Genomic DNA, 24,079 nt, shown 5'->3' with positions numbered 1-24,079 from the left:
CTACAAAGCCAGACATTCATCTTCAAAGGCCTCCCCGTGAAGCAGAGACTGGTCTGCTGTTGCATCAGAAGCAGAATCTAGGGGCTTCTGGCGAAGCAGATAGTCATTTTCTCCTCTGACCAACCCCATCCCAGCCCTGCTTCTGACTTGCTGTGTGACCTTGGGCAACTCCCTTTCCCTCTCTGAACCTCGGGTGCTCATTAGTGCAGATAATGAATATCTGTCCCACTTGTCTCTCATAAATGAGTGACTGGATGAGAAAGGGTCCCTCAAAGAACGGAGCACACCCCAAGTGCAAGGAATGTTGGCGTGAGTCCCTGAGGCCCTGGCCCGGATCCTGGACCCCGCAGATTGTCAGACTCTCCCAGGCTGAGGCACACAGAGTGGGAGGGAGAAAGCTAATGAGAAAGTGAGACTTTAAACACAACCCAGCACATCGGACTCACCCAAGAGCAGCTTATTTATAGCTGTAAAAACATCCTGTCTGAACAGTCAGTTCTACCTCTAGAATATTAGGACTTTTTAAATCCTTATATATGATCAACTTTACTCTTTAAAGTGACACCTTGGAAATGAGAAAAGGAAGCTTAGCTTATTATGGTTCACAATCTTGCCCTCTCCACTGCCAGTAATGAAATAGTGCCTGGGGATTCCGCCTGTGTGTTTAGTTATGGCTCTGATTGTCCCAAGGCCAGAGTCACATTTTTCTATTGTCACCATTGCTTTGGGGGCAAGGAGAAACTGAGTGCCTTGGACCACAAGTGGTGGGGAAACCGCAAATCCCACCGACCAGCTGGGTTGAAGCAGGGCTCAGTGGGAGAGAGGTGACCTCACCAGCTTGTGCTTTAACAGCCCAAAGCTGGGAGGCAAAGCTGGATGCCCCTGGCACATGATCACCAAGGTGACCCAGGAAGGCAGCCCCTCCCTGCTTCCACGCCCCCTCCTCAGCCCTTCATTGTCCCTAGTCACTTCTCTTCCTCTTCTGAGTGCTTGCTGTTTGTCTTCCTATACCCACTAGTTATGTGGATGGTTTGGGGGGGTGGGGGTGGGGATAGGGTGCAGGGGAAACCCAGGGAGTGAGTGGACCCAGTCCTCGGAAATGACCCTGGAGGCTTCCCCTCAAGGAGCCAGAGCTCTCTATCTTCCTGCCCAGGCATCGTAGCATCCGCTTACCCTGCCACTAAAGACCAGCTCCTGTCCTTGGGGTGCTGGCTGTCACAAATGTGGACCTGGCTTATCTGTCTAGCCTCATATTGAGCCACCTTGCCCTCTTACTCAAGGCTCCAGCCCCATCAAACAGCTTTCAGTTCCTCAAGCCAAAGGCTCTGAACTCTCTCCAGCCTCAGGACATTTGCACAATGCTGTAGGTTTGGTGGCAGGACCTCTGGAGCTTTTGCTGTCTGCCTAAACTTGTCCAAACACACAAATCACAGAATGAAGACTTACGTCATAATAGTTTTTCATTTCCTTAGTTAAGATGAAGCAACCATTTCCGAGAAGGTAGAAGTATGTGATGTTTGTATTAAATTAAACTTAAATATCGCTAAAAAGAAATAAGTAAATCCCATCCCTCCGGGTGTCTGGGTAAGCATCACTTGCTCAGAACGCTTTTCCTGAGCCCCCTCCCAATCTAAATTCAACCTCACCATGACATTTATCATATCCCTCATTGTGTGGCATTTACCACAGTTTGCAAGTATTATGTTTATTTGTATATTTATTTAGTATCTGTGAGGGCAGGAACAGTATCCTCAGCACCAAGCAAGTGTCTGACACAAGATAGACACACAGGGGCTTTTTACTGAAGAAATGAAGAAGCAGGATTTACACACTCAGGAAAGCAACTCAGACACTATGAAGAAATGGGAAGGAGGAAAAGCATAGGGACACCACTTAAAGGAGTGTCAGAAGGAAGGGATGGCGACAAGAGATTTCCTAGAGGGGTTCTGAAGCCCAAAATGGAATGGAGCGTTGGTCCTGGATTTGGAGTTTGTTTCTAGAACATTCCTTCAAAGTTCCTAGGCACCTTCAAAAGCCAAGAAGCCTGGCTGGAAGTTGAGCTATTAAATAACAAACCCGGGAGAAGGTGCCAGAGGGGACGGGCAGATGGATGCTTCGTGGTTGCGGATGTGGTGCAGCTTCCCAGCGAGGGGCACCTGGGGGACACGAGCTGATGTGCATCCCCTTCCCAATGTCAGGACGGGATTCTGCTGGGAGCCGTTGGTGCCTATGACTGGAATGGAGCTGTGCTAAAGGAAACCAGCAGCGGGAAGGTCATTCCTCTCCGAGAGTCCTACCTGAAGGAGTTCCCCGAGGAGCTCAAGAACCATGGCGCGTACCTGGGTAAGAGCCAGAACTGAAGGGTGGCTGGCGGGCGGTGGGCGAGGAGGGGACCTGAGGGATCCAGAACCTGCCCACACCTGAGGCCAGGGGCCTGGCTGTGCATATTCTGTGCTGACTCAGGCACAGTCAGGGGCCATTGCCTCTCCAGCCTGGCATCCACCACGTCCAGCACCATACCTGGCACGTCACAAGCTCTCGATAAGCAGGCGGAATAAATGACAAGCAATGCACCCCAACCTGAAATGTGTTTCGGTTGATGCTTCTAGACTCTAGGGCAGCTATTGTTGTGTTTTCAGGTTTGAGTGCAGGAAGCCTGTCTCCCCAAGGCAAAATGCAAGTCGAGAATGTGTTAAGGTTTACAATCAAGGCAGAAGTCAGTTCCCATTAAGTACCTTAGAGTGGTCATAAAAAGAAAAGCATGAATCGTTGACCTGATGGTGATAGGTCCCAGCTGTGAGACCTTTACCTGACAGACCCCAGTCACCTCTAGCTCTGCAGGAGTAGGGCCTCCACCATCCATGCTGAGGCCCTTCTGCCATGGCCTTTCTGAAAGGGCTGAACAAGAACGAAGGGAGCAGGGGGCGAATGCCCAGGGCTCCCGTTGTCTGTGAGTCCTTCTGGGTTTCTGAACGGAACCCACCAGCTGTGAAGTTACTCATCACTAATGCAGCCTCGGACTCCACTTCTCCGTGAACTTGGGCCATCCAGAGTTGGCAGTGGGTCTCTCTGCGGTGGGAAGGTCACTCCTCCCAGAAGATCCTGGGGGGCGCAGAGCCAGGATGAAGGGCCTTCATGAGGCCCAACTGTCTCGCCTTAACTGTAGTCACCACCTTGGGTGTGAGTCCTGAGGGAGTGCCTTTCTCTTCTTCCTCTTCCCTCTGGGGGTTCGTCCAGTGAGGGCAGTGTCTGGCGTCTCTGGAAGATTCCTCCCGATGTGCCCCAGGGGAGAGGGGGAGTTTGGGGAAGGAGACAGGCCGGCCAGGCTCTCCGCCTCCACACTGGGGAAGCTTATGGACTTCGGGCCATGGATCCTCCTGTCAGCCCTTCAGGGAGGCTGTCCAGCTTTCAGGGGGGCCCCGCCTGCTGGTCAGGGAGCCACATGGGAACTGAAACCACTGCCAGCAGACGGCTGGGAAGCAGGAAGCTCTCTCTCAACACAGCTTGGAGCTTTGAGAGTCAGCCCACGCCTGCCCCCAGGACACTCAGCCCCCAAGACCTTCCCACCACCACTGTCCCTCCTTCTGAGGAAGCCCAAATGCCCAGGGCCAACTGAGAACATTTCCAGTAGTGCCACTGAGTGCTCAACTCAGAAGACACCTTTGCTGCGCACCACAAGCCTAACCCCGCCCTACCCTCAATACACGGCCACGTTAGCCACCCGCCATGGGATATCTTGGTCTCACCTACCTTTCAAGCTCCACTTCCCAGAATGCATTTCCAAGAGTCAAACACGGTGTGCCTGGAACCAGAGTAGCCCACCCTACTGCACCCACCCTCCCGGCCACTGCATCGGCTCCTCTGTGCATCCCACGGCCAGACTGGAAGCAACCGGTGACCCGAGAGACAGTGTTACCCACAAACACACAGGTGCACGCACGTGCATGGGCGCGAGCGCGCACACACACACACACACACACACACACACACACACACACATGCAGGCATGCACACATGGCAGAAGGAGACATGCATCCCCCAGAAACTGCCCAGGAACTGCCAACAAGGCCTGACACCCATCTAAAAACTGGGATCCATGATCCAGTTGCCTGGCAGAAAGTGGGACTCGCAGCTGTGCACACCTTCTGGGGCCCCACTTTCAGGAGAGTTGCCTGAGATGCTGCACAGTCACTCCCCAGAGCTGGCGCTCGACTGGAAAGTCACAGTGATCAGGCACAGATCCTAAGAACACGGATTGGTGGCCTTTCCCAAAGAGCCTCTGGGTTTCCATCTCTTTCTCTTTCGAGTGCACTGAAAGAAGCCTAGTCACTCCCTCTTTTGAGTTTGCAAAGCTTTGGGGCTGCAGGGGTCCCTGAGACTCCACCTAAATGCCCCGTGCGGAGTAGTTCCTCGCCTCTGCACAGCCAACTCTTCAGTTTTCGGTGGACCACTTAGCAGGGGGTTCCAGTAATGAAGAGGACACTGATTGATCCCCAGAGAGACTATTGGTGGGGATCAAAAACAAAGCCTGCCCAATATAGAAAGAAATGTGGCTAGGGTTTGCCTTTCTCTTTCCTCCCTTTTCCATCATGCACTCACCTGTGAGGCAGGTGAAGCATGTGATGTGCGTGTTCCAGGTCAGCAATGCCTATTAGTGGCCCCACCTGGCTTCCTTGATGCCTTCAAGCAGGGGGTGGGCGCAGTGAGTTCTCCCCACCCTTCACCGGCCCTGCCTCTTCCAGGCCTCCTCAGCTGCGCCTGGGAACTACCGCCCTGTGGTATCACATCTGCTCGGCCTGGTCTGAATGCTCTCTGTTCAGTGGCCAGTCCTGTGGCACAGCTGAGCCACACACAGGGCCCTGGTGAGGTCTGCCAGGCCACAGGGCCAGAGACCAGCCTGTTTTCTCCCATGGCAGGATACACAGTCACATCGGTCGTGTCCTCCAGGCAGGGGCGGGTGTATGTGGCCGGAGCCCCCCGGTTCAACCACACAGGCAAAGTCATCCTGTTCACTATGCACAACAACCGAAGTCTCACCATCCACCAGGCCCTGCAGGGCGAGCAGGTAACGCAGGGGAGGCTGGGGGCAGGGCAGACGGGTGGGACTGCAGCTCAGCTCTTCCCTCTCAGGACTGTCCCCAGACCCACAAACGTCCTTCCTGGTTGGGGGCATATGCCTCCTTCACACCCGCCTTACACACCCACCTTAGAGCTGATGCTCCTTCCCCAGGAAGCCAGGCCTGGTCCCTGCCGCAGCAAGAGAACCCAGGAGAATTTGCTAGCCCGCACTTCATGGAGCCCTTGTCTCTGGTGCCTTGGCCCGACCTCTGCCCCCAACTACCAGCCTCTTTCTGGTCATGTCTAGAGTTCAGGGCCAGAGGCAGCATCCAGGCTATAGCCTCCCAGCTTGGGCTGCCAGGGCCCGTAGACATCCTGAAGGGGCACTCGTGTTCCTCAAGCCACCTTGGCGCTACCAGAAGTGAGAGGAGTCATGCCTCCACCCATAGCATGGCCCCACGGGTTCACCAAGATGCCAACTTCTTTCCTTTCCCGGAATGGGCACAATGCAGAACTATACGGCTGCCAGTGTCACCGCCCCGGATGTGGTGGGCAACCAGGCTGTGCTGCTAAGAGTCTTGTGTTGGATGGTCATGAATGCAAGCTGGAAAGCTATGATAAGAGGCAATGATGGTGAAAAGATCAGAAAACAGGGTTCTGATCCAAGTCATTTCAATAGCCCAGGAAAACTGTGGTCCTGAGAAGCAACGTAGCTTTTCCAAGGTTATAGGGTAGATTCACGGCTGGGTCAAGTTCAGAATCCAGGACTCTTGGTGGGGCTGTCTACATTATGCTACCTCCTGACCCTCAACCATCCCTAGACCAGGCCACGGCCCCTTCTGCCTGGCAGCATCCGGCATCCGTAGTACCCTGGGCCTGAGCTGAGCCCTGTCCAGGCCCTTACTGTTATTCTTGGCTCACCCCTGGCCCTCCAGAGCCTGCGAACAGCCCTGTCTCCTGCGTTTTCTACTGCCCTTGGCCTGTCACCATGAGGACATGCTCTTCACCGGGTCAAACCTAAATCCCTCTAGCTACAGAGAGCCATCCTTCCACCATTCCTCTTCCCATCCCAGGGCACTGGCGGACCCGGGCACTGCTCTGGCCCCAGCTTCCACCCTGCCCGCCCACACTCTACCCAGGGCTGGCTCCGTCGGGAACCCTAGGCTAGACCTTGAGAGCTGAAGGGAATTCGCTGATGAATTTATGACATTTATACTGCCTGTTTCCATCTCCAACATCCGAATGAGAAACCGCAGCGCTGAAGGCAGCTAAGTTAAGTGGATTCCAAATCACCATGACCCACATCGCTGAGGCCACATGTTTAGACAGGGTCTCCCTCCGCCTCCCTCTTTGCTCTCTGTCTGCCTCTTAATTACTTCATGTGGGCGCATCTCTTCCCCCCCACCCCGTGTTTATGATTTCCTTTTTCCCTCTTCTGTATTTTTATCGTTCTCCTCAGTTAAAAGCTCTTAATGCTTGAGGATAAATTTCTTCTGAAAACACCCTAAGCCAGGGAGGGAGAAGCATTGGCTTGAGGGTCAGATGGATCGGAGTTCCAACCCAGTTTGGCTGTGACCAGCCTTCTGACCTTGGGCAAGTGACTTGAACTCTCTGAGCTTCAGTTCCTTCCCTGTAAAATAAGGACGATAATCTCTCCCAAGACAACGTGAGGCTCACACAAGCTAACCTGAGGCTGTAAAGCGTCTCACACAGGGCCTGTCCTTGGGAAGGGCTCCTCTTCTTTCCTGAGCGACCCCTTGCTCCTATAAACATTTACTGAGTACCTCCTGCGTGCCAGGCACGGCACCCATGCCTGGAGGGAACAGGACAGGCACAGCTCCCACTGTCCAGAGGCGCTGGTGGAGGGAGCCGGGGCTGGGAGAGCATGGAGGAGGGACCATTGCAGGGAGTGGAGTAGGGAAGGGCAGGGGTGCTTCTAACAGGCACTGACCTGAAGGACGATAGACATTACCGGGAGAGAGGGGAGGGGAGAGGGTACAGGCCAGAGAAAAGTATGTGCAGGGGGAAGCGGGGAAGCCAGCTGGAGCCGGGGGGCTTTTGGAGAGGAGAAATCACTTGGTATGTCGGGAGGGGATGTGGGAGCCAGAGGGTAGGGGACAGAGGCTGGTCTAGGAAGGTCACACTGAAGAGTTTGGACATTTTCCCCCAAAGCAAGGAAGCGGCATGGTCAGCTGCTGGAGGCCACTCTAGCTGCCCGCAGTGGTGGGCTGGAGGGGCCATCCTGGAGGGGGTGGGGCTTTGCAAGGTGCCTCACATGGGGGAGAAGCATCGGAGGAGGCGGGAAGTAGATGGATTCGGGACATGTTTGGCATCCACCAGGGGGACTTGCGGGGAGACTGCAGACGGGAGAGGTGGAGGGTGGAGCCAGGGAGGACCCTTAGGTTTCTAACCGAGTGGTCAGATGGTGCCCTCACTGAAGGGGGGAACACGGCACCCATGGTGGGAGAGGAACACAGTAAGTGCTCAAATACCGAAAAGAAATCACAAGTTATCACCCAAGGTGCTAAGCCCAGAGTATTTGGAATATAAAAAATTGAAAGTGAGCTAAATGTCTGGCAACAGAGGATTGATTAAATACATTTGGCCACGTGTAATTCGGAATGTTGGAGAATCACCAATGATCATGTTGTAGGAAAAAAATATAACACGTCGGAGAAAATACTCACGATCCATTGTTTTATTTAAAAACTCAGAATATATAAACTATACATCCAGTCCGATCCCAGATTGTAAAAATAAAACCATACACATACACACACACCCCCTAGAGAAAACAGTCCAGAGGAAAAATATACTGAAACATCCATGGTACAGTTGGTTGTTGGGACCGTGGGTGACTTTTATTTTCTTCTTCATATGTTGCTTTTATTCTGCTCACTTTTTGCCATTATAATGTATCACTTACAGAATAAATGGCAATCAATAAAATTAAATAATGGAAAGCCGAGTGGGGGCGGGATGGATAACAGAAGGAGAAAAGAGGGAGGGACCTTCTCATCTGTGCGGCAAAAATTCCGAGTCAAAGGCTGTCCTCAGTTTCCATCCACTGGCGAGCAGAGGCCTCCCAGTAGCCTAGCCCCACGCCCCTCTCCCCATCCCTGTGCCGCAGATAGGCTCTTACTACGGGAGCGAGATCACCTCAGTGGACGTCGATGGAGACGGTGTGACCGATGTCCTGCTGGTGGGCGCACCCATGTACTTCAGCGAGGGCGGAGAGCGGGGCAGGGTGTACATCTACAACCTGAGACAGGTACGGAGCGTGGAGGCTGGCCAGCTTTCCAGGGGCACCTGGTCCCTGCCTTGATCAGGTGTCCACACCTGTGGAGCGGGGGAGGATGGGAACCTCTTCTGTCATTGGGCTTATATAGCAGGAGAGAAATGGGGAAACGCAGAGGGGATGCTGCAGGCCAGAGGGGGTCACGACCCAGAGAGCCCTTGCCAAGTCCCCCTGAGCCTTTTCCTGACACTGGTTTCGCAGAACCGGTTTGTTTACGATGGAACACTGAAGGATTCCCACAGTTACCAGAATGCCCGATTCGGCTCCTCCATCGCCTCGGTTCAGGACCTCAATCAAGATTCCTACAACGACGTGGTGGTGGGAGCCCCTCTGGAGGACAACCACAGAGGAGTCATCTATATCTTCCATGGCTTCCAGGGCAGCATCCTCAAGACACCGAAGCAGGTAACGCCCCCCTCCCCGGTAGACGGATGGAGCTAGGACTTGGAGTCCTGGTAGCTCACGCCCCGTCCTCACACAGGAAAAGGGAACTTGCCTCAAATCGAAATTTTGAAATGGGTGCATTTGTCTTCAAGCCCTTCCCATCACCCCTTTGGATACCCTCTCCCTGCTTAACTTTATCTCCCCAGCAACAGCAGCACAATCCCAAGGACCCGAACCTCACTGGCCCTCGTATGTATTCATGCAATTGACTACACGTGGAGAACGCCTGTTTGGGCTCCTCTTCTCTGGAAGTGCCTCAGGCTGGAAACAGTACTCTCTTCCCAAAAGTGACCCATCCCAAGTCCCCTCAGGTCATCACTTTTGCCTACCTATTTTATTAGTAAGATATACCACAGTTAGAGATAATGGTGGGTTACCTGCCAGGTGATGTGTATTTACACCCAGTGGGGAATTCTTTTTTTTTTAAATTGAAGTGTAGTTGATGTACGATATAAGTTACAACACAGTGGTTCACAATTTTTAAAGGTTATACTCCATGTATAGTTATTATAAAATATTGGCTATATTCCCTGTGTTGTATGATATATCCTCATAGCTTATCTATTGTATACATAATAGTTTGTACCTCTTTATCCCCTACCCCTATCTTGCCCCTCCCCCTTCCCTCTTCAGTGGGGAACACTTTTATGACACACTATTTTAATCTAAAAGAATGACTTAATGGCAGGAATTTCAGGTGCCATAATGGACCAGGAGAGGAGATAGCTTTGGGCCGGGGAAGCTTCCTGATGATTTCAAACAGGCTGTCTCCAGGGCTCCCAATTGCATCTACCCCTTAGGGTGCCCATGCCCAGCTCTTTCCTTCCACTCCCTGCAGAGAATCGCTGCCTCAGAGCTGGCTCCAGGCCTCCAGTATTTTGGCTGCAGCATCCATGGGCAATTGGACCTCGATGAGGATGGGCTTGTGGACCTGGCTGTGGGCGCCCTTGGCAACGCCGTGATTCTCTGGTTGGTTCCCCGTTTTTCTTGACTCTTGGGCTCTCCTGAGGGTCATGATGGATACAGGGTTTAAAAGATACGCTTTAGGATCTCTCTTGTCTTTAATCGCTGTGAGCCAAATGCACCCTGTTCTTATCCCATTGCGACTACAAATTTCCTTTTCATGGAATCACTGTAAGTTATTTTGAAGTCCAAATCCCTCTTCTCAGTGGACTGCTAAGATTTTAGAGCAATTCAGTGGCAAAAAGCCCCTCTTAGAATTTTTCCTAAAAGTTCTGGCTACTTGGTCATTTCTTCCACTCAGCTTCTAAAGCTACTTTAAAGGACAGACTGAGAATATTCTCATCAGCTGGGAGGCTCTCCCTTCTACCCCAGTGTGAGAGAGGATTTCTTTCCTCCAAACCCCATCTGACCCCTGGTTTCCTTTTTCAGGGCCTCATTTCTGCACCATTCCATCAGATATTTGTCATACATTTGCACTTAGGGTCTCTACTTAGCAATGGTCTACAGCTTTTAAAAAAAAGGGGGGCGGGGCGCTTTCTAAAAGTCCATCTAAATATTTTACCATGAGATGTGTCAGACACTTTTTGAACCAAAAAAATTTTTAATTTGAGCTAGTTTTTTATATGTTGATACTTTTCATTATAAATACAATAACTTAAAGAAAATTTGTAAAATAAATCACTCAGAGTTTCATCACCTTAACATTACCACTATTAACATTTTGGTATATTTCCCTACCAGCCTATTTCCCCCTGCATATAATTTTATATAAACGCAATCACATTTTTCATACAACTTAAGAAAGACGTTAAACAGAGATATCCTGTGACTTCACAGGGAGAATCTTCATGTTCTTGGTCCTCAAGAATATCACGATCCAGTCGGGAAATGTCTTAGTCCAAGTTCCCAAGAAAACAGAGCCTGAGGCTAAAGCTTCTGCGCCTGCGCCCTGGAAGGGGCTTCAGCCCCAGGGACGGAAGTGAGGGTCAAGGGAAACTGAAACAGGAAAGGAGGAGAGAGATATGAGAGGTCGTTAGTTACTGAATGAGCTGCAGCCTCACGCCTGGGGCAGCTCCCTGCTCCAGCATCTCCAGAGAGGAGGAAGGAATACAGCCTCTGCTTCCTGCAACAGTCCCTTAGAGGAGCAATGGGGAGCAGCGTATCTGCGGGCTCCTCATGTCCCCCTGTGTCATGGCCAAAGCATCAGCTGCCCCACGCCTCCAGGTGGTGTCCCCTGGCCCTCTAGGCAAGCAGGGTCTCTGCAGGTCCAGCACCGGCTCCACGGCCTCTCCCTGAAGGTCTGCTCTGCAGGTCTTTGGTAGCAACAACAGCTTGGGCTAAATGTATTCACTGCGTTGCAATTCAGGTGAACAAGACCCAGGGTAGAGGGTAGACATGGCCTCTGGGGTCTGTAGGGTGACACATAAACTAAGTCCTTTACAGGAAGCAAGGTATATGCACACATACATCAAAAGAATCAGTCTCACAGAAAGGACTCAGTCAAGCCCTAGCTTGTGAGGTCTAAACCTAAATGCTACCTGAGTAGTGCCGAAACTGTGGGCTGGAGCCCTCTGGGAAGACTTCATAGTCAAACTCCATGGATCTCAAACATGACTGCCCTTAGGATCACCTGGGAGCTTTTAAAACTCTCATTGCCCAGGTTTTACCCAGACCACCGAAAGCAGAATTTCTAGGGCAGGGGCCCAGGCAGCAGTAATTTTTAAAGCCTCTCAGGTGTGTGTTTCCAAACAGAAGGCGTTCTCACTTACCTGCTTTGGTTCTCACAATTCTGCATCATGGAGATCGTGGGACCTGCCCAGTGCAGCCAAGACTCAAACCCGTCCTTCTCACTCCACAGTACAGAGGAGGCGCCATCCCTCTTCCACTACGAAGAGCAGAGTATTAGCACAGATAATCAGGCTAAAAGTCTGAAGCGTCTAAAACACACTACACTTATTTCTTTTTACATAAATGCATAGTTTGGAGAAGCAATATTTCCCTTCCCTAACTCTGATTGACTTAGACAATAGAAGTGTAAATTGGCATTTCCTTGGCTGTCTGGATGGGGCAGTGTTGGGATGGATGGCTGGGGGCAGGTCTCTGGAACAATGAGTTATTCTCTACTTTGGCTGCACATTGGAATCACCTGGGGTGCTTTCACACCCACGCTCTCCAAAGTGTGGTCCAGAGACCAACAGCACTAGCATCACCTGAGAGCTTGCTAGAAATGCTGGATCTGCATTTTAACCAGAGCCCCAGGAAATGCACAAATGTATTAAAATCTGAGAAGCGCTGCTTTAAGACATGGTGATGCCTATTCTTGTTGGATCTGACCTGGAGAGCAACTTGGGCATCAGGATGTTTTTAATTTAATTTTTATTTTATATTGGAGTATAGTTGATTTACAATGTTATACAGGTGTACAGCAATTGATTCCATTATATATATACATATATCTATTCTTTTTCAGATTCTTTTCCCATGTAGGTTATTACAGAATATTGAGTAGAGTTCCCTGTGCTACACAGTAGGTCCTTGTTATCTATTTTATATGTAGTAGTGTGTATATGTTAATCCCCAACTCCTCTAATTTATCCCTCCCACCACCTTTCCCCTTTGGTAACCATAAATTTTTTTTCAAAGTCTGTGAGTCTGTTTCTGTTTTGTAAATAAGTTCCTTTGTATCACTTTTTAAGATTCCACATATAAGTGATATCATATGATATTTATCTTTCTCTGACTGACTTCACTTAGTATGATCATCTCCAGGTCCATCCATGTTGCTGCAAATGACATTATTTCATTCTTTTTTATGGATGAGTAATATTCCATTGTATATATGTACCACTTCTTCTTTATCCATTCATCAGTCAATGGACGTTTAGGTTGCTTCCATAGCTTGGCTATTGTAAATAGTGCTGCAGTGAATATTGGGGTGCATGTATCTTTTCAAATCATTGTTTTCTCTGGATATATGCCCAGGAGTGGGATTGCTGGATCATATGATAGTTCTATTTTTAGTTTTTTAAGGAACCTCCATACTGTTCTCCATAGTGACTGTACCAATTTACATTCCCACCAGTAGTGTAGGAGGGTTCCCTTTTCTCCATACCCTTTCCATCATTTATTGTTTGCAGACTTTTTGATCATGGCCATTCTGACTGTTGTGAGGTGATACCTCATTGTAGTTTTGATTTGCACTTCTCTGATAATTAGCAATGTTGAACATCTTTCTGGCCATCCATATGTCTTCTTTGGAGAAATGTCTATTTAGGTCTTCTGCCCATTTTTTGATTGGGTTGTTTGTTTTTTTGATATTGAGCTGCATGAGCTGTTTGTATATTTTGGAGATTAATCCCTTGTCGGTTGCTTCTTTTGCAAATATTTTCTCCCATTCTGTGGGTTGTCTTTTTGTTTTGTTTATGGTTTCCTTTGCTGTGCAAAAGCTTTTAAGTTTAATTAGGTCCCATTTGTTTATTTTTGTTTTTATTTTCATTACTCTAGGAGGTGGATCCAGAAAGATATTGCTGCAATTTATGTCAAAGAGTGTTCTGTCTATGTTTTCCTCTAAGAGTTTTACAGTGTCTGGTCTTACATTTAGGTCTTTAATCCATTTCGGATTTATTTTTGTGTATGGTGTTAGAGAATGTTCTGGTTTCATTCTTTTGCATGTAGCTGTCCAGTTTTCCCAGCACCACTTATTGAAGAGACTGTCTTTTCTCCATTGTATATTCTTGCCTCCTTTGTCATAGATTAATTGACCATAGGTGTGTGAGTTTATTTCTGGGCTTTCTATCCTGTTCCATTGATCTATATTTCTGTTTTTGTGCCAGTCCCATACTGTTTTGATTACTGTAGCTTTGTAGTATAGTCTGAAGTCAGGGAGCCTGATTCCTCCAGCTCTGTTTTTCTTTCTCAGGATTGCTTTGGCTTTTGCGGGTCTTTTGTTTTTCCATACAAATTTTTAAATGTTTTGTTCTAGTTCGGGCATCAGGATTTTTTAAAGCTCTCCAGATTACTCTGATGTACGTGCAGGGTTGAAGTGATGAGAAGGCAAAAGGATGTCAGTATGGTCTGCAGCAAGCACAGCCCCTAGGAAAATGATGAAGGGCTGCCTCAAGGGGCTGTGAGGTTGCTTAGCCTGCCCTTCATCCACCTGTACACTTTTTTTGCCCAATCCTGTGACACCTGGACCCCCTCCCTGCATGCCCCACCACTGCCTCACTCCCAGTGTGGGTTTTCCATCTGGCTCTCCACCTTTCCCTGGGTCCCAGCAGAGCAGTCTTGTACCCCACCCAACCCCTGCTTCTCTCCCTCCTCCTGAAGGTCCCGCCCTGTGGTTCAGATCAATGCCAGCCTCCACTTTGAGCCGTCCAAGATCAACATCTTTCACAGGGATTGCAAACGCAGCGGCAGAGACGCCACCTGCCTGGCCGCCTTCCTCTGCTTCACACCCGTCTTCCTGGCACCTCATTACCAAACTTCAACAGTCGGTAAATCAACCCCCTCCCCACTTCCCCAGCTCCAATCTCTCCCCCATGGGCTTTGCATTCGCTCTGTTTCTAAACCTGGGCTTTTGCTGAAATGGGTTTTAAGTGCCAGGTCACACCTAGAGCCACATTTAATGACTTCTAGATGCCCATTCAATGCTCTGATTCCAGGGGGGCAGGGAGGGGATCTCATTGCCACGGTGAGGATGGCAGTGAGCAGTGGTGACCAACGTGGGAGAGGTTGGGGAAGCAGGAAATAGTCAGAGAGAGTGTTTGGATCAGAACAGGGGACTGGAAGCAGTGGAACAGTCTGGGGTGTGGAAGCTGTGAAGTCAGATTCAGAGAAAGAGTCAGACGCAGGAGGGGGAGCTAGTAACCAGGGGGTCAGGCAGATGAAGACCCGAGTAGCAGTGATCATTGCTCAGAGTAGGTGTGAGTCCACAGCAGGGCAGTTTCCTTCTGAGGGTCCATCACTCCCAGCCAAGGCTGGGATCAGACACCTGCTTATGACAGCCCTGGGCCCAGGCAGCCCCAGCAAATGGCAGCTACAGGTTCCAGCACCAGGTTAGACCTGTGCAGGAATTTGGGACCACAGAGAGCTTCTCAGCCAAAGAGCAGGACCGACCAGATGATTAAAAAACGGGTGTCCCAGAAGGAAGATGAGAACAAAGGCAGGCCTGGGTGGTTGTGTCCTTCTTTCAGCTTCTTTCTATGATAGGAGAATGATGCCAAGAACCTGTGCACCCAGAGTGCTGCTGGGGTACCGGAGAAGGGGCTGAGCCTTTCCAGCATTTAGCAAAAGATCAGCCTAGTTGAAGGGGAGGAGGCTGCAGGCCTTAAACCCCAGAACAGCCTTAGGTTTGAGGAGCTGGTGGGCAGGACCTGGCCAGCCCTCCCTAGTGTGATGGGAACTGCCACCTGCAGAGGCTTGGACCCAGACCTGATGGGATCCTAGAGCCGAGGGCGTGGCCCGGGAAGGTGATGGGAGAGGTGGAGAGGTGTGTTGATGCCAGGAGTGGCTCAAATGGAAGCATCATCCTGACCCCTCATCCTGTCTCCCCTCCTCTTCCACTGCATTCACTCTCCCCTCCATCTTTTCCTCTTTCTTTATCCTTACTGTCAACTCCATCTTCTTTTCTCCTCCTTCTGCCTCCCTCTTCCTTTAGTTCCTTCCTTTACCCTTTCTCACTGTATCACTCGCTCTCTGTGTGGGAGTTTCCTGCCTACACTGAGCCTTGTGAGGGGAGAGGAGCAGCACTTCCCCCTGGCCATCCTGGAGGGCTTCCTGGAGGAGGATGACTTTCCAAAGGCTATTTTTAAAGAGAGGCAAACAGTCTTCAATGGAAATATGGCTCCACCTCCATGGCTTGCCCTCTCCTTCCTCTAGGCATCAGGTATAACGCCACTATGGATGAGAGGCGGTACACGCCGCGGGCCCACCTGGACGAGGGCGGGGACCGGTACACCAACAGAGCTGCCCTGCTCTCCTCCAGCCAGGAACACTGTGAGCGGATCAATTTCCATGTCCTGGTGAGCCAGATTCCCAGCAGCCCCACCCACAGAGCCCAAGCTTCTCCAGGAAGGGGACGGAGCTGGGCGAGGTGCTGCCGTGGGAGAGGCAGAGAGCTCAGCTGGTGCCAGGCTGGTTCTGAGCCCCCAGCAGACCTCAGGAGGCCAGGAAGGGGGCAGTGTCCTGGACCTTGGCCATCCCATACTCATGCCCCAGAGCAAAGGCCACTGGGACACACTACTTCCCACCTCACTGTACCCTCCTCTGAAATCTCTTCTTTGCCAGCTCTCAGATGCCCACCATTTCTTAAGCAGGGGGTGAAATTCAAGGAGGGAGGTGGGCTCAGTGATGTCTAGCAGAGAGGACGGCGGTCAGCCAGCCGGGGCCATGGCTCAGAAGGAAGGGATAAGTAGGCATCAGCTAATAATGAAGACCAGGTAAGGTGGACCAGTGGCATAGACAGGCTTGGGGGGAGGAAGAGAGAGATGCCAGACTGGCAGAGCGGGAGAACCAGTGGGGGCCTGGTGCATCCACCCGGAAACTGCAGACACCCAGCCACAGCTCCAGCCTCGGAGACACAGGCAGGGGACGCTCAGAGCCCACCTGACCCCAATAGTCACTGGGCAAAGGTCAGAGAAACAAGAAGTCCTGGTGTCTGTTAATAGTGTTGCCCCTCTGATGTGTTTACGGGCTGGTTCTCAAAGTGTGGTCCCCAGACCAGCAGCATCTTCATTACCCAGGAGCTTTTTAGAATTGCACGTTCTCAAGCTCCATTCCAGACCTAGTGAATCAGAAACTCTCGGGATGGGACTCAGTGTTTTAACCCCCGCCCCCTCCCAGGGTGGGATTCTGATGCAAGCTCAAGTTTGAAAGTCATTGCCTTAACACGAGGAAGCCACTGGTGTCAAGATTTGGGTTCCATGGTGGGGGCGGGGGGGATTGGGGGATTTTTTAGGCAGCTCTAAGCATCCCCTGGATTGCCGCTATTTTGTTCAACTTTGTTCATTCATTGATTTATTAAGCCTTGTCACAGCGCTAGGACTGTGCTCAGAGGCTTCAGAGAGAGGAGGATTGACACACCATCAGGTAGTTCGGATGCCACGTAAGTGTGTCAGTAACAGGTCTGAACAGAGTGTGGGGATGCGGTGCTGCCTGGCTTCCTAGAGGCCGGGGTGTTGGGGACACAGGTCCCCAGCCTTGAAGGACGAGCAGGAGGTGGTGAAACATGCAGGCAGAGGGGTTGGCATATGCTGAGCCAAGGGCCCTTTCCAGGAGCAACACTCTCCTGCTACGGACCCATCTGGGAACCTCCGTGCACTTACGGATGCTAAGCTCCATGGACTCACGCTCAGGGCTGAGGAGGCAGCTACCCTCCCAGCTTCGGGAGGTAGTTCTCGCAGTGGTCCTGGCTATGACACAGATGTTCCCTCTGTCCTCACCCCGTTCTCATCGCCCACACAGGACACTGCTGACTACGTGAAGCCAGTGACCTTCTCCGTCGAGTACTCCCTGGAGGACCCCGACTATGGCCCCATGCTGGATGACGGCTGGCCCACGACCCTCAGAGTCTCGGTACATCCCGGTGTCCAGGGCAGCAGCTTTGACACACACCCCACCCCCTCCCCTCGCCTCCTCCCAGAAGCCCAGGCTTTGTGACAGGCACAAAGGAGTTCTTCCCCTGCCTCACCTTCCCACCTCCTGCCCCACAAATTCCCAACAGGCTCCTCCCCTCCTTCCTCATGACTTGTGCCGAGCAATTTCTTGAAGGTAAGGACCTGGCCTTCTCCTGTGCAAGGCTCCCGTATCCCCAGCAGAGAGTGAGCCCAGAGTGGGTCCTGAGATTCACAGGACCCGAAGGGACCTTAGTTCTCAATCGCCCACTTCCCTCATTGACAGACGAGGACACTGGAGGCCAGAGAGAATGATTCGACCACTAGAGCCTAGTCTGCCCTTGTTGAGTGATCGACTAATTAACAAACAGTCCTCCTAGCCTGCTCCAAGTATTCCAAAAATAAGTAGTTTTAGCCTCATCATTGCCTCTGCACCCCCCAAACCCACCTTTTCTAATCCCTGGCTCTAAGGGCATCAGACTTTTCTGGTAATCTAATATTCAGACGCTCCCTGCATCTGCAACTCCATATAAATCCCACACAAAGAAAACGTCAGACAGTTATCCATTCTGCCTGAGCTGTGCTAGGAGAGCAGGCAAAATAAACCCCAGGGATTTAGGAACAACTTTCAAATATACCACAATGCTCTTAAGGCCGTGACCTACGAGGCCCAGCCTCTGAGCAGTGTCTCTGAGAATTATTGGGTTGGCCAAAAAGTTCATTCGGTTAATGACTACATTGTTCAATAAAGTTCTTCGTGAAAGTGAAAAATGTGTCTTTTATTTTTACTTAAAACCAAACAAACTGTTTGGCCAACCCACTATATAGAATCCAGCCAGCAAACAACAATTTCAGAATTACTCACATGCTTGCCTGTATTTCTCCTACACAAAAGAACTGTATAGTCAAGAGCAAGGCTTATGAAAATCCCCTCTCTGCTCTCATTCTCCCCCATCAGCCCCCTCAGCTCCTCCCTCTTCCCAGAGCTCCCACATCCTACCACCCACCCCTCAACCTTCACACCTTCCCTCTTCTCCTGATTCTGCATCACAGATGTGTAAGAGAGGCTGTCTGAAAATGCAGTTCAGGAGAGGGGGAGATACTGACCTGGCAAAGCTGGAATCCTCGTTAGTGAGCCACGAGAGGGGGAAAGCTGGGTGACCTGAATCTTAATATTTTTCCCATCACAGTCATCACAAGGCCACTATAGCAAATGAATGAGTACATGTCACTCATTCTATAAGCATGTTGAAGCCCATGATGCAGAGGAACGTGCAGGGCACTCTCTGCTCTGATGCTGATGATACGGATGCAAGGTGGTGATAAGAGTCATAGGTCAAGTCAAAGATGGGAGTAAGCTCAGAGGAAGTGTCATCAAGCGGTCAGATGATAGGTCAGGGGGGACTTTCTGGAGGAGGTAGCTTTCCCCTGGACCTTTCGAATAGACGTGAGATGGGGACGATGGGCTTACTCCAGGAAAGCTGACGGCATAGCCAAGGTGTGGACGTGGGAACAAGCAGGGTGAAGGGAAGTGTAAAGAAAGGATGAGAAATAGAGCTGAAAAAGTCAGTCTGGGCATATTACCAAGGGCTTTGGATAGCAGCTAAATGTCTAAAAATCTTGTTAAAATAGATTTCTAGCCCCCAGCAAATTAGAAACATTCTTTCCATCTCTCTGCTACAAATTCTTATTTAGCTTCTCCTCAATGCCCAGCACTGTTCTAGTACCATAAAATCTTGCCTCTTGGGAGAATGAGCCATTCCATACAGTTGAGTGTAACAGTTACTTATCATGTTAAATTATCCCTTTTAATCAAATGGATAGAAATTTTTCTGAAGGTTATTGTATAGTTTTCACACTTGAACAGTATGCTGGGCGGGCTGGGGTGTACTTCATCAGAGACTTGAAATCACCAAGAGGAACATAAGTGCTAGAATACAGTGAAGCCCCCAAGGGCTTCCAGAGTGTCTAGAGCTATGTCCTGGCATTGAATGCCTCGCTTTGCCCTACTTTATATGGCTCTGCTGTCTTCCTTGCTGGCTGCTTCGAGCTGCAAATCCACCATGTGATGGGGAAGCCAAGGGGCAGCCTTGATAGAAACGTGTCTGAAATAAGAGCACGTGGATCTGAGTGAGGGCCAGGGAGCTCCCCTCTGAGAAGTTAGTGAATATAAGGTACGCCTGGCCTTTCCCATCTCCCCTCCCCTGGTTCAGGCTGTGCTCCTGGTGCGGACAGTTTCACTCCTCAGCTCCAGACTTGAACACCCGCCTACCTGCTGAGCCCTTCTCCCTGGATGGGCCACAGGCACTTCAAACTCAGTGTGCCCCAAACTGAACCCCTCCATTTATAAATGAATGGTGCGGCCACCCTTCCAGACACTCAAAAGGAAACTTGGCCAACATCCAGGACCCTTTCCTCCCTTTTAGTCCTGATGAACTCCAGGTCCTGCTGCTCTCACCTCTGGGGTTCCTAACCTGTTTCCACACACACACACACACACACACACACACACACACACACACACACTCGATATGTGGGTCTGGGAGGACACGACCCCAAGACCCTGTTAAGACATGACCCCGCCCATCTCTGCATCTCCTGTACCCCTTACTACAGCAACACTAAACAGCCGTCATTCCCCAAGCTTGCCATGCTGCTTCATGCCTCAGGCCCTTTGCACAGACTCGTCCTTCCTCCCAGACTTCCCTCTCCCTCTGGTCCATCCAGCTAACTCAGTCATCCTTTGGAACTCTGACCTACTGTCATTTCTCTGAAGCCTTCTCATCTGTGGGCCAAAATAACTGTTTCCTCCCCTCTGCCTCTTCTATTCCTCATACAGATTTTTTTTTTTTGCACATTTCACACTATAATTATTTGTTCACACACTCATCTTCCCCATGAGCTGAGAACAGAAGCTGTGTCTTCCTCATCCTATATACCCAGTAACAGAGAGCTTGCTCCCCGCAATAAATGATCAATCAGTGTTGACTGGCACTGGGTAAGTGGGTGTTCTGTGCTAACAGCTCAGCTAGGGACTGAAAGGGACCTGGGAGGAGTTGAGTTTTGAGCCACGTTCTAAAGAAGGGACTGTCTATGCCAAAGCATGAGAAATAGCAGCATGGTGCTGTGAAAAAGGCAGAAAAAACAAAGCCAGTGTCTAGTGCCGCAGAAAGAGGAGCTGGCGTGCTGTGGAGATAAGGGATGGCCCACAGCAGAGATGGGGGCTGGAAGCTCAGGGTGCCCTACCCAGCCACCCATACCTGCCTCTCTCTGGCCCAGGTACCCTTCTGGAATGGCTGCAATGAGGATGAGCACTGTGTCCCTGACCTCCTGCTGGACGCCCGCAGTGACCTGCCCACAGCCATGTAAGTAGGCTTCTCCCCACCCCCACACTGACTCCTTTCCCTTCCCTGCTGGTGGATCTAGCCTCCCAGGGCCCTGGATGACAGTCCTGCACATGCTTCTCCTAGGCAGCGAGGACCAAACACTGAACTTGGAGCATGGTTCTAGCTCAGGCTCTGCCTCTAACTCCTGTGTGACCTCAGGCAAATACCTTGCCCTCTCTGGGCCTCAATGACCTCCTCTGTAAAATGAATACTGTTAGTCTAATCCAACCTCCTCAAACTTTTGTTTAGAAAAGGAATCCTTTCTTTGGAGCCTGCACTATAAAACAGATAAAAGGTAGAGACTGAGGACCTAGAGTTCTTGGTGTTCATTGTCTAACCCCCAGACTAGATGACTTCTAAGGTCCATGGACTGACCACTTGGGCTCAGTACTAAGGAGATTAGCAGAGGATGAGTAGGGTGCTCACAATCCCCTGGAGGAAATAAACTGACAGGGCTTCCCTGGTGGCGCAGTGGTTAAGAATCCGCCTGCCAATGCAGGGGACACGGGTTCGAGCCCTGGTCCAGGGAGGTCCCACATGCCGTGGAGCAACCAAGCCCGCGCACCACAACTACTGAGCCTGCGCTGTAGAGCCCACGTGCCACAACTACTGAAGCCCGCGTGCCTAGGGCCCATGCTCCGCAACAAGAGAAGCCACCACAATGAGAAGCCCATGCACTGCAACGAAGAGTAGTTCCCGCTCACTGCAACTAGAGAAAGCCCACGTGCGGCAACAAAGACCCAACGCGGCCAAAAATAAATTAAAATAAAATAAATTCATAAAAAAAAAAAGAAACTGGCAGACAAGGAAAAATACTGATCCTATTTCAAATTTATGTAATATATTTTAAAATAATTTATGCTCAGCTTTTATTCAACTATGAAATGATTAGATAGAAGATACATATACAATAAATGGAAATAATCCAACACTACTATATATAAAAATAGATAAAAACAAGGATCTACTGTACAGCACAGGGAACTATATTCAATATCTTATAATAACCTATAAGGGAAAAGAATCTGAGAGAATATATGTGTGTGTGTATGTGTGTGTATGTGTGTGTATGTGTGTGTGTGTGTATACATATATATATATGTCTGAATCACTTTGCTGTACCTGAAACTAACACAACATTGTAAATCAACTATACTACAATAAAAATATAAATAATAAAATAAATAAAAAATAGAAATAGTACATCCAAACCTTGTAGAAGGATGAAGAAGCAAAGATTCTAACCATCTAGGCTAATAATCAAGCTTGTCTCCATATTGACCTCTGAGCTTCCTGGCAGCCAAAGCCAAAAGGAAAACATGCTGATTGGAGAGGTGATACATGCCCAGTGAGGTCTACCCCTGCATTCCCCATTCCATGTGCCTGATTCCTTCTGGTCTCTTTCCCACAGGGAGTACTGCCAGAGGGTGCTGAGGAAGCCTGCCCAGGACTGCTCTGCGTACACACTGTCCTTTGACACCACGGTTTTCATCATAGAGAGCACACGGCGGCGGGTGGCAGTGGAGGCCCTGCTGGAGAACAAGGGCGAGAACGCCTACAGCACAGTCCTAAATATTTCACAGTCAGCAAACCTGCAGTTTGCCAGCTTGATCCAGAAGGTAAGACCTCGGTGGCCTGCCTGGCCTGCCTCAGGGGAGGGGCTGAGGCGGGAAAGGAGGGGTCCAGGCAGGGGGCCCGGCTGCACGTTAGAATCACCTGGGAGCTTAAAGATACCTGTGTTCAGACTTCTCCAGGACTTTCTAATTGATGTGGTCTGGGTGGGGCCTGGGTCAGTCCACTTCTAAAGCTGCCCAGGTGATGTCACTGTGCAGTCCGGGCTGAGAAACATGGGGAGAGGGTGGTCTGAGCCTTTCAGACCATGGAGAGGAATATCCTTCAGCCTGCGCCCTTGGCCTTTGTTAGGGGCACACACACACATACACACACCCGCACATGTGCACACTAGTGCATACACACCCTCTGCCTACAGTTCATCCTCCAGGCTTTCCCACAACAGTCCTTCTAACAAGAATCAGAACCGATTTCTCCCCACTTTCAAACCTCCCATCATTCCCAGTTGCTTTCACAACAGATCCCGAATTCCTTGTGGTTGCACTCAAGGCCCTTCCTGCTTCCCCAGCCACACCTGCCACTTCTGCCCTCACCCCAACACCAGTAGTCCCACTGGCCCCCACTGTTTCCCAGCGCACCTGCCCTTTCACACCAAGGCCCTACCGACCACAGACCCCTGCCTGAGACCCCCTCCCTCATTGCCTGAGAAGCTCCTGCTTCCTCGTGGTGACCCCTTACGACGCCTGCTTACATTTCACCCTCACAACTCCAGGAGGTGGTGGTGGTCATCGTATCCCCCTTTACAGAGGAGGAAACTGAGGCACAGAGAGGGGTTAAGTGGCCTGAACAGGCCCACACAGCCAGCAAGTGGCAAAGCAGGATTCCCACCCAGCAGCTGGCTCCGGAGCCCACGTTTCACGAGAGAGCATGGTCCCCATGCCACGCTCTCTGGGGTGGCTTCCTGAAGCCCCAAAAGGCCACACAGGGCCCCTCGGCCCTCACAGCTCCCTGGCGCAGCCCTATGTGTGCTCTGTGGAAATCATCAGTGTCGAGCGCGAGCGCTGCCCCATTATAACCCTGAACCCCCAGAGGGTGAGTGCCCTGTCTCAGCCACATCTGTCCCCAGGGCTGGGCACAGAGAAGTCCCTCAAGACACGTCTGTTGAATCATCCTAGGACATCGTTGTCATGTGTGTGTACTGGGGTTCCCACGTCCCCTCAAACACAGTCTCTGTCCTCACAGATCTCCGTGTCCACCTGGAGCCTGGGGTGCAGCATAGGAGAGCCAGCAGTGCCCTTCTGTCCTCACCTCCACCACCCCTTCCTCACTGGACTGGAGAGAGGCAGGACGGGCCCCTCCTCAGCCACACACACACACACACGCACACGCACACACACACACACACACACAAGCGCGCGAGCTGTTTTATAGCCAGAAGGGGAAGCTGAGTGGAGTGAGGCCCCCGAGAAAAGAGGGGGGCTGCCTGCGGTGTCCTCCCTTTCCCCTCGGTGGGCCCCCAGTGTCCTCAGACAGACTTCAAGTTCAGTGCAAAGGACCTGAAGGAGGGGCTGTCAGTGCAAAGTCAGTCCCTCTGTCAGGCCCAGGTCCTGTTCCAGGGCCCAGAGTGAAGACGACCAGCCCACCTGGTGGTCTTTCAAAGGCCTCTCCTCCCAGAGGTTTTGTGTCTGTTTGGCTTTAGGGTATTTAGGGGAAACTGAGCCCCAAACCTGCATCCATCTCTTCCTGCT

At 50.8% G+C, this 24,079-nt stretch overlaps 1 protein-coding gene across 2 annotated transcripts in view; it reads left to right on the top strand.

Moving 5' to 3' along the window:
• ITGA11 (integrin subunit alpha 11) overlaps positions 1-24,079 on the top strand; it is a 124,533-nt gene that overhangs the window by 86,529 nt on the left and 13,925 nt on the right. For both annotated transcript variants that reach the window (XM_027123429.1, XM_027123428.1), the window contains exons 11-20: positions 2,199-2,343; positions 4,917-5,065; positions 8,189-8,329; positions 8,558-8,761; positions 9,639-9,769; positions 14,090-14,256; positions 15,641-15,783; positions 17,225-17,335; positions 20,653-20,738; positions 22,171-22,378. In XM_027123429.1, the coding sequence (XP_026979230.1) occupies positions 2,199-2,343; positions 4,917-5,065; positions 8,189-8,329; positions 8,558-8,761; positions 9,639-9,769; positions 14,090-14,256; positions 15,641-15,783; positions 17,225-17,335; positions 20,653-20,738; positions 22,171-22,378 (1,485 nt within the window). The remainder of the gene's footprint in view (positions 1-2,198; positions 2,344-4,916; positions 5,066-8,188; positions 8,330-8,557; positions 8,762-9,638; positions 9,770-14,089; positions 14,257-15,640; positions 15,784-17,224; positions 17,336-20,652; positions 20,739-22,170; positions 22,379-24,079) is intronic.

Source organism: Aethalodelphis obliquidens, unplaced genomic scaffold, assembly GCF_003676395.1.
Source record: "Aethalodelphis obliquidens isolate GAN/ISIS:26980383/991018 unplaced genomic scaffold, ASM367639v1 scaffold26, whole genome shotgun sequence".
Lineage (NCBI taxonomy): Eukaryota > Metazoa > Chordata > Mammalia > Artiodactyla > Delphinidae > Aethalodelphis > Aethalodelphis obliquidens.
Note: the sequence above shows the minus strand (reverse complement) of the source record. Positions and strands in the feature narration are given on the sequence as shown.